The sequence below is a fragment of the Corylus avellana genome, chromosome ca3 (assembly GCF_901000735.1).
Source record: "Corylus avellana chromosome ca3, CavTom2PMs-1.0".
Classification (NCBI taxonomy): domain Eukaryota; kingdom Viridiplantae; phylum Streptophyta; class Magnoliopsida; order Fagales; family Betulaceae; genus Corylus; species Corylus avellana.
Window position 1 is genome coordinate 31,946,210 of NC_081543.1, and position 18,911 is coordinate 31,965,120.

Sequence of the window (18,911 nt, forward strand, 5' to 3'; positions counted from 1 at the left end):
CTGGGGTCGAACCAGGTTGCAGCCCAGAGGATGCCGGAGATGCAATTCCGGCGGGAAAACACTCAGAACATGCCGATGTGTATTGTGGAGACGAGAGAGGGGGGGGCAAGTATGGGTGTGGGTAGTGATCAGCTCTGTGTGGAGATACCCTCTGGTCGGAATAAAGGGAAAGTAGAGGGGAGCTGTTCCCAGGAATTCTGTCGGGGGGAGGCAAGCAGTACGAGTCCGCAATTATTTGGGGGAAAAAATGGAGTGGAATGTATGCCGGCAATGGAGCCTTTAGGGACTAGCTATAGCTTGGAAGAGGAAAGTATTTCAGATTCTGTTGGGCTGGAGGAGTTAGGGCCAGGTTTGATGCCTTCAAGTTGGGTAGTTAAAAATTGCCTTAATTTCTGCCCTAAAATTGGTATTTCAGATGAAGGGAAGACAGGGGAGTTGGTGCTGTTGTTCAACTCTATTGAAGCTTCTAGGATTCAGGGTGGTGCTGATTTGGGAGGCCTCTTTGCCTATGTTCCAGCCCCAACAGGATTAAAGGAGCTCAAGGATGGTGAGAGGGGCACGTTGGTGGATCATGAAGCTTAATATCGTAGCATGGAATGTGAGAGGGTTGAATGCCCTCAAAAAAAGGTTGCGTATTAGGGGTTTATTGAAAGAGTGGAAAGTAGATGTAGTATGTTTGATTGAGACGAAGATGGAGGATATTTCCCGAGAGGTGGTTCATAGTCTTTGGGGAGGCCAACATGTAGGATGGAAGTTTAAAGGGTCGAATGGTTTGTCGGGGGGGATGTTATTGATGTGGGATAGGAGGGTGGTGGAGTGTAAGGAGGAGTATGTGGGGCATTTTTCCTTGGCTTGCTCTTTTCAAAATGTGGAGGATAATTGGGAGTGGGCTTTTGGGGGGGTTTATGGTCCGAATGAGGATGGGGAGAGAAGGGCTCTTTGGGAAGAGTTGGCTGGTTTGATGAATGTGTGGGAGGTTCCTTGGTGCTTTGGAGGGGATTTTAATATCGTTCGGTTCCCTAGTGAGCGTTCCAGTGTTTCTTACTATTCTACTGGCATGATGGATTTCTCGGATTTCATCTCAGAGAACAATTTGGTGGACATGCCCTTGATGGGGGGTCAATTTACGTGGTCTAATAATCAAGAAAATGAGAGCTGGTCTAGAATTGACCGTTTCTTGATTTCCTCGGATTGGGAAGATCATTACCCTGCAGTGTTACAAAGAAGACTTCAGCGCTTGATATCCGATCACTTCCCTTTATTATTGGATTGTGGGGCCCCTTGTGGAGGTAATAAGAGCTTTAAATTTCAAAATATGTGGCTTAAAGCTGAAGGCTTTGTTGATAAGGTTAGCTCTTGGTGGGGAACTTATTCATTTGAGGGTTTACCTAGTTTTGTGCTTGCAAAAAAATTGAAAATCTCTCAAATTGGATTTGAAAAAGTGGAATGAGGAGGAGTTTGGGGACATTGGGAGAAAGAAAAAGGAGCTATTGGGAGGTATTCAAGAGTTGGATGAATTGGCAGAGGAAAGAGGGTTAGCACAGGAGGAAAAGGTCCGAAAGGTGGATATGGTGAGAGAATTGGAGAACACCTTGCTTTGTGAAGAAATCCATTGGCGTCAAAAATCAAGAACTTTGTGGCTCAAGGAGGGGGACCGCAATACTCGTTTCTTTCACAAGATGGCAAACTCTCACCGCAGGTACAATCGTGTGGAAGAGTTGCGTATTAATGGTGTTCTTTCCGATGATCCAGCTGAGGTAAAAGCTCACATTGTGAGTTATTATCAAAGCTTATACTCGGAACAAAGCACGTGGCGACCTAGAATGGACAACCAGCCTTTTTTGTCCATAGATGAGGAGGATAATAGGTGGTTGGAAAGAGATTTTGAGGAAAAGGAAGTTTGGGAGGTGGTTAAAGGCATGGATGGTGATAAGGCTCCGGGTCCAGATGGTTTCTCCATGGCTTTTTTTCAAGCCTGCTGGGGTGTTGTCAAACATGATGTCATGGCGGTTTTTGCCGAGTTCCATCGTAGACGGCAATTGGTGAGGAGTTTGAATGCAACTTTTATTTCCTTGATCCCAAAAAAGGCAGATGCGGTGGAGATGAAGGATTTTCGGCCTATTAGTTTGGTGGGAGGGGTGTACAAAATTGTTTCTAAGGTTCTTGCTATCAGGATGAGAACTGTGTTGGGTAAGATCATATCATACTCTCAAAATGCTTTTATTGGGGGCCGCCAAATCCTAGATTCTGTCCTTATTGCAAATGAAAGTGTGGATAGTCGCATGAAGTCAGGGGTGCCCGGTGTTCTTTGCAAATTAGATTTGGAGAAGGCCTACGATCATGTGAACTGGGACTTTGTGTTGTATTTGCTGCGTAGGTGTGGGTTTGGTGAGAGGTGGAGGGCGTGGATGGAGTGGTGTATTACTTCGGTAAGATTTTCCATTCTTGTGAATGGTTCTCCGGAAGGCTTCTTTAATAGCTCAAGGGGAATTCGGCAAGGGGATCCCCTTTCTCCGTTACTTTTTGTGCTGGTTATGGAGGCCTTGAGTAAGATGGTGAATGTGTCGGTTGACCAAGGCTTTTTGACTGGTTTCTCGGTGGGAAATAGGGGGTTATCGGAGTTAGTGGTTTCTCACTCTTTATTTGCTGATGACACATTGATTTTCTGTGAAGATTCTATCGAGCAAATCCGGTATGTGCGTCTCATTCTTCTATGTTTTGAAGCTGTGTCGGGCTTGAGAGTGAATCTTGGTAAATCTAAAATTGTGGCTATTGGTGAGGTGGAGAACATAGGGGTTTTAGCTAATATTCTTGGGTGTAGTGTTGCCGACTTGCCGATGAAGTATTTGGGTCTCCCTCTTGGGGCGGGGCATAAGGATAAGGTTATGTGGAATGATGTGATCGAAAAAATGGAGCGTCAGATGGCAGGTTGGAAGAGAATGTATCTCTCTAAAGGAGGCCGTTTAACTCTCATTAAGAGTACGCTCTCTAATCTTCCGACTTACTTTTTGTCTCTGTTCCCAATTCCTATAAGTGTAGCTAAAAGACTTGAGAAAGTACAAAGAGACTTCCTATGGGGAGGGGTGGGAGAAGAGCATAAGCTACATCTTGTAAATTGGGATCAAGTCTGTCGTCCCCTTCGGTATGGTGGGCTTGGCATTCGTAAGTTGCATCATTTTAATCAAGCGCTTCTGGGTAAATGGCTTTGGAGATATGCTAATGAGAGTGAGGCTCTATGGTATAAGGTTATCAAAGCTAAATATGAAGATCAGGAGGGTGGTTGGTGCACAAAGGAGGTTTCGGGTTCCCATGGTGTGGGTTTATGGAAGCACATTAGGCAAGGTTGGAATTTTTTTGCCAAAGGTATTCATTATGAGGTGGGGGTGGGTTCAAAAGTTCGTTTTTGGCATGATATCTGGTGTGGGGACTCCTCTTTGAAGCATGCTTTCCCGTCTTTGTACAGCATAGCCAGACATAAAGAAGCTTGGGTGAAGGATAACTTTATTTGGAGGAATGGGGTTGTCGAATGGAATGTCATTTTTGTGAGGTCGGTTCAGGATTGGGAGATGGATTTGATTTCCTCCTTTTTTGACCGGTTGTATTCGTACAAGATATCCTTAGGTTCTATGGATTGTATTCGATGGTCTTCGTCTAAGAAAGGCAATTTCGAGGTTAAGTCCCTCTTCAAGGCCTTGTCCAAATGTGATCATGAATTGTTTCCTTGGAAGAGCATTTGGCGGACAAAGGTGCCTTTGCGAGTGGCTTTTTTCGGGTGGACCGCGGCCTTAGGCAAAATTTTGACTCACGACACCCTGCGGAAGAGGAACATAGTGGTAGTGGAATGGTGTTGTATGTGCAAGAAGAATGGAGAGTCGGTTGATCATCTTCTTCTCCATTGCGAGATTGCAAGTGTTCTTTGGCATACTATTTTTGATCGGTTTGGGCTGTTTTGGGTCATGCCTGCAAGGTGAGGGGCTTGTTCGATTGTTGGTGGTCGGGAGGAAGTTCTCGAAGCGCGGTAGTGTGGAAGATGATCCCTTTGTGTCTTATGTGGTGTATTTGGAATGAAAGGAATGCTAGATGCTTTGAAAACTCCACTAGGACTATAGAGGAATTGACTCATTTTTTCCTCTTTACTTTGTATTCCTGGACGGCCGCTTGGCTAGCTCCTATAGGAATTAGCTTCTCTGATTTTCTTGTTCATTTTTCTCCCTCTTAGGCCCTCTCTTGTATACTTCCCGTGTATATGGGTTGCGCCCCTCTGCGCTCTTTTATATCATATTTACTTATCAAAAAAAAAAGATTTGCAGACTCTACACAAATTCAATGATGGATTCATCCATTCACTATGGAGATGGTTAAAAGATAGTTAAAAATATTCATTATTATGTGTATGTTTATATTAGAATATAACATAGATCTAGAATAACACATTATATTAAAATATAAATGAATTAATTGTAGTCATGCGAAAATATTCTGTTTGCATTAAATAATTTTTAAAATATTTCCTTAGGCTCATTATTTGAGTTTAAGAAAATCTGTTTGAAATTATTTAATTAGAAAATTATTTTGAATAGATATAAAATAGTCATAGTAAAAAGCAAAAATGAGGCAGTGTGGATAAGGATTAAATATATATATAGTAAACGTTCAAGCATGCAAATTGGAACAAAAGAATGACAACAAAAGAATGACACTGTTAAATAGAAGTTTGTGTTTGTAGGCACAAAATTTTAGATGTATTTGAAAAAATAAAAATAAAGCAGAATGTTTTTATTAAGAATGAACAAAAGATCACAAAAGAATGTTTTACTATTCCGATTCTGTATGCATACGGTTTGGATTCTCATTAGTGATATCTCAAATTTGAAATGTTGGATACGGTTTGTTAGCACTAAAGAAGGGCTTCAACAGAATCAAGATATGCTAAATATACTTGGTGAGAATTTTTAAATATATAATAACAATAATAGTTAATGTAGTGTACATACTATAATTTCACAAACTTGTCCATTTTAAAGCCAAACATAAAAATGAAATTCACAACATTGATCTGTCTTTACAAAAAGAGGGAAAAAAAAAAAAAAAATCAATCGACAACATCTGTGTTTACAAAAGGAAAAAAAAAAAAAAAAAAGTCAATCCAACCAACTACTTAAAAGTAAAAAAAAAAAAAACAAACATACTTCAAAAGGAAACCAAATCAGTTGATGATAATTTGTTTCTGAGACTTTTTATGTCGCTTGAAAATAGAAAAGTCTACTGATAACTTCGAGCAAATCTTGACCCAGAAGCAAATCTTAAAAGATCTAGGGTTTATGCAATCACTCAAACTATATATTGACTTTGTAGCATTTAAATTTTTACGAAATATAAAATAATAAAATAATGATGATAAAAAACATTGACTTACCTGTCTGAAATTAAGGCCCTTAGAATCACACAGAGAGAGAGGGTCAATGGTGGTTTCAATGACGAAGAGATGATAATGGAACTGTATATCGAGTGGTTTGTCTCGAATGATTTATTTCAACCGTTTTTTCTTTTGATTTTTTGGGAAGGGATATAAGACTTGTTTTGAATGCTTGCACTGTTTCATTTAAATCTGAAACGATGTTTTGTCGTTTAAGATCTTTGGCAGGGTAGAATTGTGGAAACTGTTATGCACAAGATTGGCACTTGTCAAAATTTTAAAGGTTCCTATTTAAAACTCTCCTAAAAGAGACATGTGGCAGACATATGTGATGCCACTTGTTAAAATTTTAGAGACTCCTGTCTAAAATTCTCCTATTATATATTATATTAAATTGGAGTTTGTGTTTGTTTTTTTTAAGAGTCTTTATGAGGGTCAGAAAGTCAACAAAATCCTCTTTTGGCCTTACATTTTACCCTCAACCTTATTGTTTAGTGAATATGGAGATTCAACTCTCTCTCTCTCTCTCTCATAAGTAATTCAATCGAATTAGAAAATCGCAGAGAGGTGCAATTCTAGTACATAAGAAGTATACAAAAGAACCCTCTAATCAGGAGCAAAAGATGAAAACTTGTTTAAAAAATACTTAAAAAAAATTAGAAAAAAGTAAGTTTGATGTGCTGCTATCCATGTCTATAAAGCGTTGAATAATTATTTTCAGCACCACAACCAAAGTCTCTATATCTTCAAGGCTCCGTGCATTCCGCTCTCTCCAAATACACCACATTATACACAACCAAGTCAAACTCCAAACTTCCAAAATGTTACCACGTCCCACTCGACTTCCTAACTCACCAAAAACTCTCTCACTCTTCTAGGCATAACCCAATCAACACCAAACAAATTGAAAAGTGAGCTCCATAAATCTCTTGCTACATCACAATGAAGAAGAAGGTGATCAATGGACTCCCCACTCTTCTAGCACATACAACACCAATTGACCACCATAACATTCAACTTCCTCAAGTTATCCAAAGTCAATATTTTCCTTAATGTTGCTGTCCACACAAAAAACACCACTCTCAAATGAGCGATAACTCTCTAAATACTCTTCTAAGGAAAATGGGTGCCAATAGGTGAGGTTAACACATGATAATATGACTTTACTTCAAACTTGCGCCTTTTGGAAAGGCTCCAACATATTTTATTCACATCTCCTTGCCTTACTCTGAGAGAATACAACATCTCAAAGAAAGAAAAGACTACATCCACCTCCAAATCCTATACGGGTCTAGTAAAAATTATATTCTATTGGATATTCTCATCATGGAACTACATATTATTCACCATCCATGCATCCTTGTTACATGCAATACTGAACAAGTCCGGATAAGATATCTTCCATGGTTGATCCCCACATCACACATCATGCCAAAAATTGACCTTTGACCCATCACCCACCTCTAAAAACGTTTCGCAGCCCCTCCTTATATATTTCCACACTCCTAGTCCAAATGGCCATGTTACCTTCGTAGAACACCAATCTCTACTTAAACTATCATATTTAGTGTCTATCATCAAACTCCACAAAGCTTCCTTCTTTGTAGCATAGCGTCATAACCATTTTCCCATTGGAGCTTGATTAAATTGAATCAAGTTTCTAATCCCCAAACCACCTGATTTCATTGGAGTGCAAACTAAATAGAACTTGAACTCATCCCCAATTCCACCCCATAAAAAATCCTTTTGAAGTTTCTCAATCCAATTGGCCACATCCACAGGAATAGGGAAAGAGACGAATAATAAGTAGACAAATTGGAAAGAGTACTCTTTAAGTCTTTATAAGGGTCAATCTACCTCCCTTAGTTAAATAAAGTCTTTTTTTTTTTTTTTTTTTTTTTTTTTTTTTTTTTTTTTTTTTTTCCATCCAACCAACTAACGTTCCATTTTTTTTAATTATGCCATTCCAAAGAGATGTTGCCTGGTAAGAAGCACCTAATGGCAAACTCAAGTACTTCACCGGCAAAGAAGATACTCTACAACCCAAGAATACATGCCAACCCTTCTACATCTCCCACATCACCAACAACAACAATCTCTGATTTTTCGAAGTTTATCTTCAATCTCGATACAACTTCACAACGTAAGAAAAGACATAGCAAATGTTTTAGTTCAGAATTTGCCGTATAGAAAATCAAAGTGTCATCTACAAACAGTAAATGAGACACTAACAACTATTCATTATTCCTCGACCCCAACGAAAATCCAGACCCTGTCCATTGTAGCAGTCATCATCCTACTCAACACTTCCATAACCAACACAACAATAGTGGTGATAACGAATCCCCCTGTCTCAATCCACGAGAGCTACTAAAGAATGCAGACAGTGAACCATTAATAAGGATGGAAAACCACACCGTAATAATATGATGCACTATTCAATCCCTCCATTTCTCCCCAAATCCACATATTGTGAACTATATTCTTCCTTATTTTTGTAAAGTCAAAAGACATGGACTCGTTGAAAGCTAAAGAATCCACAGAGTTATTTCATCGATGAGAATTTGCCACCTAGTGAAAATTTTTAGTACTTTTATCCCCCTTTCAACCATAAGGCCTTGATTTTCTGCTTCCAACTCAGTTCTTCAAGAAGGATAGTTCTTTCTAATTCCTTTGACATATCTTCCTCCCTCATCCTTTCATCCTCAATTCTCGGCCCTCTGCAGTAAAATCCAGCTCCCGAATACCACCCATAACATCCTTCTTTTTCTTCCCTACATTACCAAAAACCTCCTCATTCCATTTCTTAGAATTGGCTTTCAATGCCTTCAGCTTACATGCCAATATAACTAGGTGATCCTTGAAAACTGTAGGACATCTACCATGTTTTCACCGGCTCCACAAAGCCCTTTAATTTCATCAACATATTTTCAAACTTAAAATACCTACCACCTCCACCCGACACACCACAATCCAACATCAACGAAAAATTATTTCATATGATTCTAGGAAGTCTCCTTTGAGAGTTGTAGAAGACTGGGGCAGATTTTTTGACTTTATGTTCTTTTTCTTCATCTTAGGGGTTCTCTTGTATACTCCCTGTGTACTAGGTTGTGCCCCTTTGTACCTTATTGATGATAGGACATTACTTATCAAAAAAAGGAAGTTTGCTTTGAGAGACATCAAGAAAATGTTCTTCCCATTTCGGAGTTAGGAGAAACCTATCAATTCTTGAGCAAGTTTACAAGTCACGATTATTAGACCAAGTAAAATTCCCACCTACAGTAGAGATGTCCATGAGGCCTTTCTCAAAAATAAAATTTGAAAAACCCATCATAGCTGGTGACTGTGTGGAGTCACATGATCTCTCACTCAGGAAACGAACAACATAAAAATCACCCCAATACACCACAACAATTCCCACCAACTCTTAAGGCTGACCAATTCATCCCAAAGATATTTACTTTTATCATCATCATTTGAGCCATACACCCCCACAAATGCCCAAACAAAATTATCAATAACATTCCTAAAAGAACACGCTAATGATAAATGCCCCACACAATCCTCAATCTTCCCCACCACCGCCTATCCCACATTAACAAAATCCCATTTGAAGCCCCTCTTGGCCCCAAATATGTCCAATCCTCATGTTGGCAACCCTATAAACTACGAATCACCTCCCTAGAAATATACTTCATGATACTATCCCAGTTTTCATAAGAAACAATTAGAACCCTCCCCTTTCCTTTCCCTCTATTAAAGTGCCCTCCCTTCATGTCATAATTAACTAAACAAACCAATCTCTTTAACTCACGGTTGCCTCTGTTCCTTGGCTCAAAACTTAAATTTGAAGCATTAACTGCAATGTTCTAATGTCTACTTCAATCACTGAAAATAACGCCATCCTTTGATCCTCAAAACCATCACATGACAAAAAAATTTCACCCTTTCAACCGCTCAATCTGAAGACACTGAGGGTGGCACTCTCTGTTCCTCAATTACAGTAAATGAATGAACTATTAATGGTTCACTTTCCTTAACTTCCTTCTAAGGACATTCACCTTTGCCAAAGAAGGATTATTCATATCCCCACACGAGGCAAACAAACCTTTATTCAACTCATCTCCATTCAACTCATATGCCTGCACCTTCTTTAGGATCCGCCCTCTATTCTTTGTTCCCCCAACTCATTCTCCAGAGGTGCTAGAGAAGTTGCAAGACACCAACTCAACAAAATCCTTCTATCCCCTTTTCCACCATCTACACCCGATACACAGACTATTTTGCAACCCTAACGTTCTCAACGTAAGCAGAGTCTTCCTTCTAACCTAAATAATTTCCTGAATACAACCCCACTTTCAAACACCCATTCCCCCACAACCTTGACTCGCCTTTGCTAATCCCTGACCCATCCTAATATTCAACATTTAAAGAAATCCCCTTAAGAAAATACACACTCACCCATCTTGTTACCCCCTCATTCCCGTCACCCTTGCTTCCTTTGACCTTGTCTGTACGAACCCGACCATCTTCCTCTGACCTTGTTTGTATGAACCACCCTTATTGGAGCACACATACTGTCTTCGACCTTGTCTGAACAAAACCCAAGTGTTTTGGTAGCTTTTGCCATCTTTTATTAAGCATTAATCACCGTTGTTGGTGTACCCCTACTTTCTTCTACCTTGTCTAGACAAAGCCTAACAGTATCGGCTAATTCTGCCGCCTTCGTCTGTACAACCACTGTGCTAACTCCATTATTGCATCCCTCCTGAACTCTTGAGCTCACTTCAAATTGTCTTGGTTCAGCCAGAGTAGCTTCCCTCTTACTAGACTTATTCTCTTAAGTATCATGTTGGTTATGTTTGTTCCTGAAGATCAAACTTTTTTTTTTTTTGATGATAAGTAAGGTTGGGGTGTGGAGTTCAACTTAATGATGGTGATTGGCAAAAGAATGTTGGAGATTTGTTAAATTTATTTATTTTGATAAGTAATGTTGTATATACCAAAAAGCGCAGAGGGGTGCAACCCTAATATACAAGACGAATACAAGAGAACGCCCAAGAAGAAGAAGTAAACAAAACAAGAAAATCGGGAAAGTGAATCACTAATGGAGCTAAATAAGCAGCTGTCCAAGTGAACAGGGAGAAGAAAAAAAAAGACTTAAGCTCCTCCAAAGACTTCTCAAGATCCTCAAAACATCTCGCATTTATCTCCCTCCACAAACACCGCAAAAGGCAAAAAGGGACCATCTTTCACATCGTAGCACTCCGAGAACGACCTCCCATCCACCAACAGGCAAATAGATCCGCCACTCTATTAAGCATAACCCAATTCAATCCAAAACGGCTAAAAGTAGCATACCATAGTGCCCTGGCGACCTCACAGTGGAGAAAGAGATGATCAACTGTCTCCCCATCCGATTTGCACATGCAACATCTATTGATCACGATAAGTTCTCTTTCTGAGATTGTACAATGTAAGGACCTTCCCTAGCACCGTCGTCCATACGAAAAAAGCCACTCTCGAAGGAGCTTTTGTCCACCAAATACTCTTCCAAGGGAAAATGAGATTCTCATTGGAGGTAAGGGTCTTATAAAAAGAAAAGAACTCACATCAAACTTCCATTTGCGCGACGGAACCTACCAAATCACATCCTCCCTATTCCTTCTCATATTATGAGAGTACAACAAAGTATAGAAAGAAGCCAACACATCCGCTTCCCAATCATGTACCAAGCAAATGAAGCTAACATTCCATTACAGGGAGTCACTCGAATAATCCATATTAGCAACAATAGACGCATCCTTCACACTAGCCATATTATATAAACCTAGGAAAGCTACCTTCAGACTTGAACCTCCACACCACACATCATCCCAGAATCTTATATTGGAACCATCTCTTGGATCAAATTTGATATGACTAAAAAATAACCTCCATCCCTTCCTAATATTCTTCCAAAGCCCCACGTCATGCGGCCCTGAAGTTTCGATAGAGCACCACCCACCCCACTTAGAACCGAATTTTGCATCCATCACAATTCTCCACCAGGCCTCCCTCTCATTCGTATAACGCCACAACCACTTCCCTAGAAAAGCTTTATTGAACACTCTCAAATTCCGAATCCCTAGACCACCCTCAGAGATGGGAGAACAAAGCTTAGACCAGCTTACCAAATGATACTTGAACTCATCGCCTATCCCACCCCGTAAAAAATCTCGTTGAAGCTTCTCTATACGATTAGCGATAGAAATAGGAATGAGAAATAGAGACAAGAAATATGTCGGAAGATTGGAAAGAATGCTCTTAATAAGGGTAAACGTATCACCCTTAGAAAGGTACATCCTTTTCCAACTAGCCAATTTGCATTCAATGTTTTCCACAATGTCATCCCATATGGATTTAGCCTTGTAGCAAGCCATTTTGTTAAATTTATGGTGCCAGAAGGTTCCTTTCTGAACCTTTTCACTACTTTTTTTCTGAAAATTTTATGTGAGACTAGACATTTGTCGGAGAATAGTTAGTCTCTCGTTTAATCCTCTCAATTATTAGCCTCTGGTGGTGTGTTCCTGTAATAAGCGATTTGGGTTGAAGAGATTGTCTAGTTGGCTTTATGTAACCATCAGCTCCCTTTTTATTTTTTTAAATCCCTGGTAAGCAAAAAGGGTAAGAGAGGAGTAGTGCCACCCCCTGCCCGAAGCCCCAGGAATGGAACCCTGAGAGGGCATTCCCACTGATCCCATGGGGCACACTAGAACATGAGTGCAGTCTGACTGGAACCCAAGCATATTAAGCAAGGATGACAAATGCCTTTATCACTCATCCACTTGGTATGGTGGCTATGGAATCATTGGATAGGGATCTCTCACATGCTGGAATCTGGTTGAGAGTATTTCCTTCAAGTCAAGTCCTTCCTGCACTGACTTATATCAAGCAGTGGATGTATCTCTTTCCTCTACAAGAGGATATACAGAAATTTTGCTTCTCTTAAAGTTGCTTGTGTGTGTGCGCACAAAAGCATGTTGACAATCCTGTTGGACATAACTTACTTGGCTATTGGGTGACTCATTTGGGGCTGGTTTTGGTCATTGAGTTCCTGCTTCTGACTCTAGAGCAGATGTTGGTGTTGATTAATCATAGTCCACTTATCTTTGTGTTTTGGTTCTGTGGTTCGGGCTTTTAGTTTCTTGGCCATCTCTCCCCTGTTTTGGAAAGGTTTTATGTCTTTGCATACTAGAACTTTTGACTCCAGAGAGTTGATGAAAAGTCTTTATTTTTTAGATGTTCTCTGGAAGTTTTAAAAGAAATAAAATGTGGTGATTGCTGAAGGCAGGGCTTTTGAGGTAATTTTTCTTATTGATAGATTTAAGATATTCTCTATTCGGTTATCTTTTTGCCCCCTAAGTTTAAAAATTTCTAGACTTTGGAGTTGTATGGTAACTTGGGTGCTCTATTTGATATTTAATTGTTTTACCCTTAAGCTTCACTGATATTTGTTTTTGTGGTGGGATGATTTTCCCCACTTTATCGATCCCTATTTGATATATCAAACTAGTAGTCTGAAACATTATTTTGAGATACCATTAGTGGTTCTCTATCATACCTTCATATGATTCATGTATCAATTTCTTGATCAGATTCATTTAATTGATTTAACATATTTGGGAATAGAATCGCTTATCATCCTTCATGTTGGAAGAATTTGCCTCAAATTCTTGGTGCCACGATATAAAAGAGGTTATGGTTATTTTAAAGAGATAAATAAGAAAGAGGGTTATGGACATGGAGGAATAGAGAAATACAAACCCCAGAAATCAGATCAATGTTCCTAACTGAATATGTTATAATAGACATCATGCTCTAATACCAGATCAAATCTTCTGTGTAAAAATATGATAGATATATGTTGTTTAAACAACAATTAACAATCAAGCCAAAAAGAATTTTATTTTTTTTAAAAGCCAAAAAAATCATTTTCCTCTTTCTGTTTTGTTGTTTATTCTCATTTTGCAAGTGATGTGGTTGTTTCCATAGGTGGAGTTCTTGTATGCGTAGGGTGGTATATTTTAGTTGAGTTATTTTTCTTCAAAATTTTGTATTTTTTGACAGCTGCTTGTGTTTCTCCTTTAACAATTAGTTATAGTGATTTTCTTGTTCTTTTTACTCCTTCTAATTAGGTGCTTCCTCTTGTATACTTCATGTGTGCTTAGGGGCGCCTTTACACTTTTAATGATACTTGCCGATTACTTATAAAAAAAAATATTTTACTTGAGAATGCTTTATTGCTACGGTTTTTCAAAGAAGTGGTTCTTTCCATGTTTCATTTATAGTGCTTTTACCTTATATTCAGCTATTTAATTTGCGTAATATAATTGTTGTGACATAACAGATAATGTTAGGTGTTGATCGTCTAGATATGATCAAAGGGATTCCTCAAAAGATATTAGCATTTGAAAAATTCCTTGAAGAGAACCCAACTTGGCGTGATAAAGTAGTCTTGCTGCAAATTGCCGTGCCAACAAGAACAGATGTTCCAGAGTGTATGCTCCTTTACACGGTTTTGTGTTGTTCCTGCTGCTTCTTAATTGTGTTGGTTGTGTGTAATATATGCTACTCTCTAGAATTTATTTTTCAGGGTGGCTGAGGCAAATTTGCTTAAGCTGCTATTTAGTTTAATAATAAAAGTTTCATGAAGTCATAAAGGAGATCAGTCTGAAAGTAGGATATATATACCTTTGATATTATTCTGTCTCATTCATTTTGCGCAAGTCTAATTGCTTTTTATACCCAGAATGGTTGCTCTTTTTTTTTTTTTTTTTTTGAAATGTACTTAAGTTCATACCTAAGAGTGTCATGGGGCTTGACTTTGTGCGTCTTTAGCTTTTTGCCTCTTGTCAAATTATAGTTTTTTATTTCTTCTTCTTTCTTATTTTTTATTTTATTTTTTAAATTTGATGTATCAACTTATTCTCTTTTGTATTTCCACAGATCAAAAACTTACAAGCCAGGTTCATGAAATAGTTGGGCGCATTAATGGCAGATTTGGAACGTTGTCTGCAGTTCCCATACATCACCTGGTCTGTCCCAAACTGAGTTATGAATCCATGATATTCCATATGCATGCATGTGTGTGTGTATGTGTAAATCTCTTTATTGAGCTCAGTGGATTATAAGTTTGAAGTGCATTACTTATATAAGGTGGTCTTGAGCTATATCATATTATTATTCCTATTTTGCAGTAACTCTTTTCAGACGCTATGTATTTCTGTTGGAAATGATAGAGGAAACAGCAGAAATGGATATGTAACACGCAAGAGGGCAAGTGATGGTAGTGTCTTGATCATAGAGATGAAAAAAGTTTTAAAATCTTACTAAGAGTGATAAGACGTATATTCTGTATCCGCTAAGATGAATAGGTTGTACCATAGTGGGGTGTTACAAGTTCCGGATAAGAATGTATTCATAGTTAAAATTTCTTAGACTATATATAAGTCTTTTGCTACCAGGGCTTTCAATGCTATCATAGAGCAACAATATATTGTTCTATTGGTGCCTGATTTCAAGATAAACATTTACATTGATGTGAGATCTAATTCAACAAAAGGAGAAGAATATGTTTGTTGCCATAATTAGTACTGTGTTGCCGTGTTGTAAGTTTGACCAAGTAGGTTTGCTTTCTTGAATCTCAGTGTTATCCAGTTCTAGTTGAATAGTTAGTTTTTTTACTTTTACCTGAATTCAGGAGTAAAAGGATCCCACCAGATCTCTGTTTTGGAAGAAAGAGGAAAAAAAGGCAGGGGGGTAGTCGTATATGGAGGGCTTTGACCTTCATTAGTAGGGAAAGGAATGCTTTTTTTTTTTTTTTTTGTGTGTGTGTGTGTGTGTGTTTAAACTAGGGCAGGTCAACTCGGATGGCTTAGTTCAATTTGTCTTTTTCCACTTTTCGAAAGTTGGAGTGCCTATTTTATTGCTTTATGGTGTTACACCAGTATATTTTATTCATTGGAATTATAATGTATAAAGTGGTCACACATCGGGTCAGGGGGTTATACAGTGGTCTAAACTAGAATTGAATCAACTTTGTGAGTCTTTCCCTCTCAAATCTAGGATTCTGATGAAAATCTTGGATGAATAAAATGAATCAAATCAATTGTAGTTGGGTTTGCTTAGTTCTCTAGTTGACCTGCCCTAGTTTCATTTCAAGAAACCCGCATATGACTTTCACATGAATCCAATCCAACTATTCAAAGGCTTTGCTTTTTTTTTTGAACCAAGTGAAAACTATCTATGCCGTTCCAATTGCAACGTGGTTGATATAATTGAAATATTTGTGTATACATTGAAATGCACCTTTCATGATCCCCCTTCAGATTCCAAAACTTGGGAAATTTGATATCCTATTTTACAACTCTTTGCAATGATTAACTTCCAGTAGTGATTCCATAGCCATCCTCTCAAGTCTCAACACCATTCCCCAACCAAGAAAAGACCATTTGTTTATTTTTTCTTGGCACATGGTATTTCTATGCATGTAATATTATATTTTTTTTTTATTACTCTCAGTTTTCTGTTTAATGTCATGTAAAAATTATTTTCTTTTCTGCTTAGCATTGTATTTTATGCTGGCTTTTAAGAAAAATATAGTCTAAACTTGTGTTCCTCAAGGAATTATAATGGTCTTTTTTGAAAAATGAGCATATTGTGGTCCAAGACTGTGGGCAAGAGCCAATAGTAGGAGCTCTGTGTTGTACTTCCATGCATATTATGATCTAAAATCGCATTCATTTTCTTTGTTATGAGCATCTTTGATTGTTATTACATCATGACAATGTAATATCTTCTAATATAGTACCTTCTTTGTCTACAGGATCGTTCGCTCGACTTTCAGGCATTATGTGCTCTTTATGCTATAACCGGTACCATTTTAAGTGGTTTAATTTTTAAATTCTCCTAGTTCTTTGCTTGACCTGTGACTTTTCCTCGCATTGAACTTTTCCAAATGTGCTGAGTTGGTTATCATTTCTGCAATATGGAGTAACGATACCATCTAAAACCTTCCAGTGCATTGCTTGTCTGATATGGTCACAAATATATGAAGTCTGAGTCTTGATTTTCTCATTAAAGAGATGTGAGCAATATTTTCAGGAAAATATTGTACATACAGTCAACTTTTGCACCAGTCTTATTTATTACCTTTAATGTGGTTGTTTTATCAATGGGAGAAAAGTGGTTGAGAAAATGCCCGAGCCAATGTTTGAGCACCAGGTGCTATGGTGCTGAAATGACCCCTGCCATAAAAGCTCGAACGGCTATCAACAAAAAGGTACCTGTTTCCCAAACTGTCACTAGTGGGTAGGTGGAGAATACCTACGGACATAAGACAAATCTCTCTAAGGAACTCATAAACAATTAGTACATCAAGGAATATTTCTTTTATTCATCAAATAAGAGGAACTCTTCTTTATCAAATAAGGAGTAAGGAACAACCTTATTTGAGTCCCTCATCCTGCCTTTCTAGACTTTTTTTTTTTGATAAGTAATAATGATATAAAAAGCACAAAGGGGCGCGCAACCCACATACACGGGAAGTATAAACAGAGAGCGCCTAAGAGGGAGAGAAATGAAAAAGAAAATCAGAGAAACTAATCACTAATGGAGCTAGCCAAGCGGCCGTCCAAGAATAAAGAATAAAGAAAAAAAAAATGAATCAGTTCCTCTATAGTCCTAGTGGAATTTTCAAAACATCTAGCATTTCTTGCATTCCATATACACCACATAAGACACAAAGGGATCATCTTCCACACAACCTCGCTTCAAGATCGTCTTCCCGACCACCAGCTATCGAACAAGTCCCTCACCCTGCAAGGCATGACCCAATGCAACCCAAACTGCTTAAAAATCGTGTGCCAAAGAGCACTTGCGAGCTCACTGTGGAGAAGAAGATGATCGACTGACTTTCCGGTCTTCTTGCACATACAACACTACTCTACTACCACTATGTTCCTCTTACGCAGAGTATCATGAGTCAAAATTTTGCCTAGGGCCGCAGTCCACCCGAAAAATGCCACTCGCTGAGGTGCCTTAGTACGCCAGACGCTCTTCCAAGGAAAGTCCTCTTGATTAGAATTGGGCAAGGCCTTGTAGAGTGACTTAACCTCAAACTTGCCCTTCTTGGACGAAGACCAGCAAATCCGATCTACACTGCCTATGAAAACCTTGCAAGAATACAACCGATCAAAAAAATGAGAAACCAAATCCATCTCCCAATCTTGGACCGGCCGTACAAAAATGACATTCCACTCGACAACCCCATTCCTCCGAGTAAAATTATCCTTCACCCAAGCTTCTTTGTGTCTTGCGATACTAAATAAGGACGGGAAGGCTTACTTCAAAGAGTTGTCCTCACACCAAATATCATACCAGAAACGAACTTTTGAACCCTCCCCCACCTCAAACCGAATACCTTTAGCGAAAAAATTCCAACCTTTGCGAATATGCTTCCATAGACCCACACCATGAGAGCCCGAAACCTCTTTCGTGCACCACCCACCTTCCTGGTCTTCATACTTAGCTTTGATAACCTTACACCAAAGAGCCCCGCTCTCATTCGCATATCTCCAAAGCCATTTCCCCAAAAGAGCTTGATTAAACTGGTACAACTTCCGAATGCCAAGACCACCATAGCGTAGGGGATGGCAGACTTCGTTCCAACTTACAAGATGCAACTTAGGCTCATCTCCCATTCCTCCCCACGAGAAATCTCTTTGGTCTTTCTCAAGCCTTTTAGCTACACTTAAAGGAATCGGAAACAAAGACAAAAAGTAAGTCGGAAGATTAGTCAAAGTGCTCTTAATGAGAGTTAAACGACCTCCTTTAGAAAGATACATTCTCTTCCAACCTGCCATCTGACGCTCCATCTTTTCGATCACATCATTTCACATAGCCGTATCCTTAAACGGCGCCTCAAGAGGGAGACCCAAATACTTCATAGGCAACTCGGCAACACTACACCCAAGGATATTAGCTAAAACCCCAATGTTCTCCACCTCACCAATGGCCACAATCTTTTGACTTTCCCAGGTTCACTCTCAAACCCGAAATAGCTTCAAAACATAAGAAAATGAGATGTACATATTGGATTTGCTCGATAGAAGCTTTACAAAAAATCAAAGTATCATCCGCAAATAAAGAGTGAGAGACCATCAATTCCGACAAGACCCTATTTCCCACCGAGAATCCAGTCAAAAGGCCTTGGTCTACCGTTGCATTCACCATCTTACTCAAAGTCTCCATAACAAGCACAAACAATAATGGAGAGAGAGGATCCCTTTGCCGAATTCCCCTTGAACTGTTGAAGAAACCTTCCGGAAAACCATTCACAAGAATGGAGAATCTTACCGACTTAATACACCACTCCATCCAAGCCCTCCACCTCTCGCCAAAACCACACCTATGCAGCAAATACAAAACAAAGTCTCAATTTACATGGTCA

The 18,911-nt window shown here is 38.9% G+C and overlaps 1 protein-coding gene across 2 annotated transcripts in view; it reads left to right on the plus strand.

Annotated features, from left to right (window-relative positions):
* Positions 1–18,911, plus strand: part of LOC132173711 (alpha,alpha-trehalose-phosphate synthase [UDP-forming] 1) — a 61,946-nt gene that overhangs the window by 27,435 nt on the left and 15,600 nt on the right. For both annotated transcript variants that reach the window (XM_059585293.1, XM_059585292.1), the window contains exons 7-9: positions 13,809–13,959; positions 14,408–14,496; positions 16,287–16,335. In XM_059585293.1, coding sequence (XP_059441276.1) covers positions 13,809–13,959; positions 14,408–14,496; positions 16,287–16,335 — 289 coding nt within the window. The remainder of the gene's footprint in view (positions 1–13,808; positions 13,960–14,407; positions 14,497–16,286; positions 16,336–18,911) is intronic.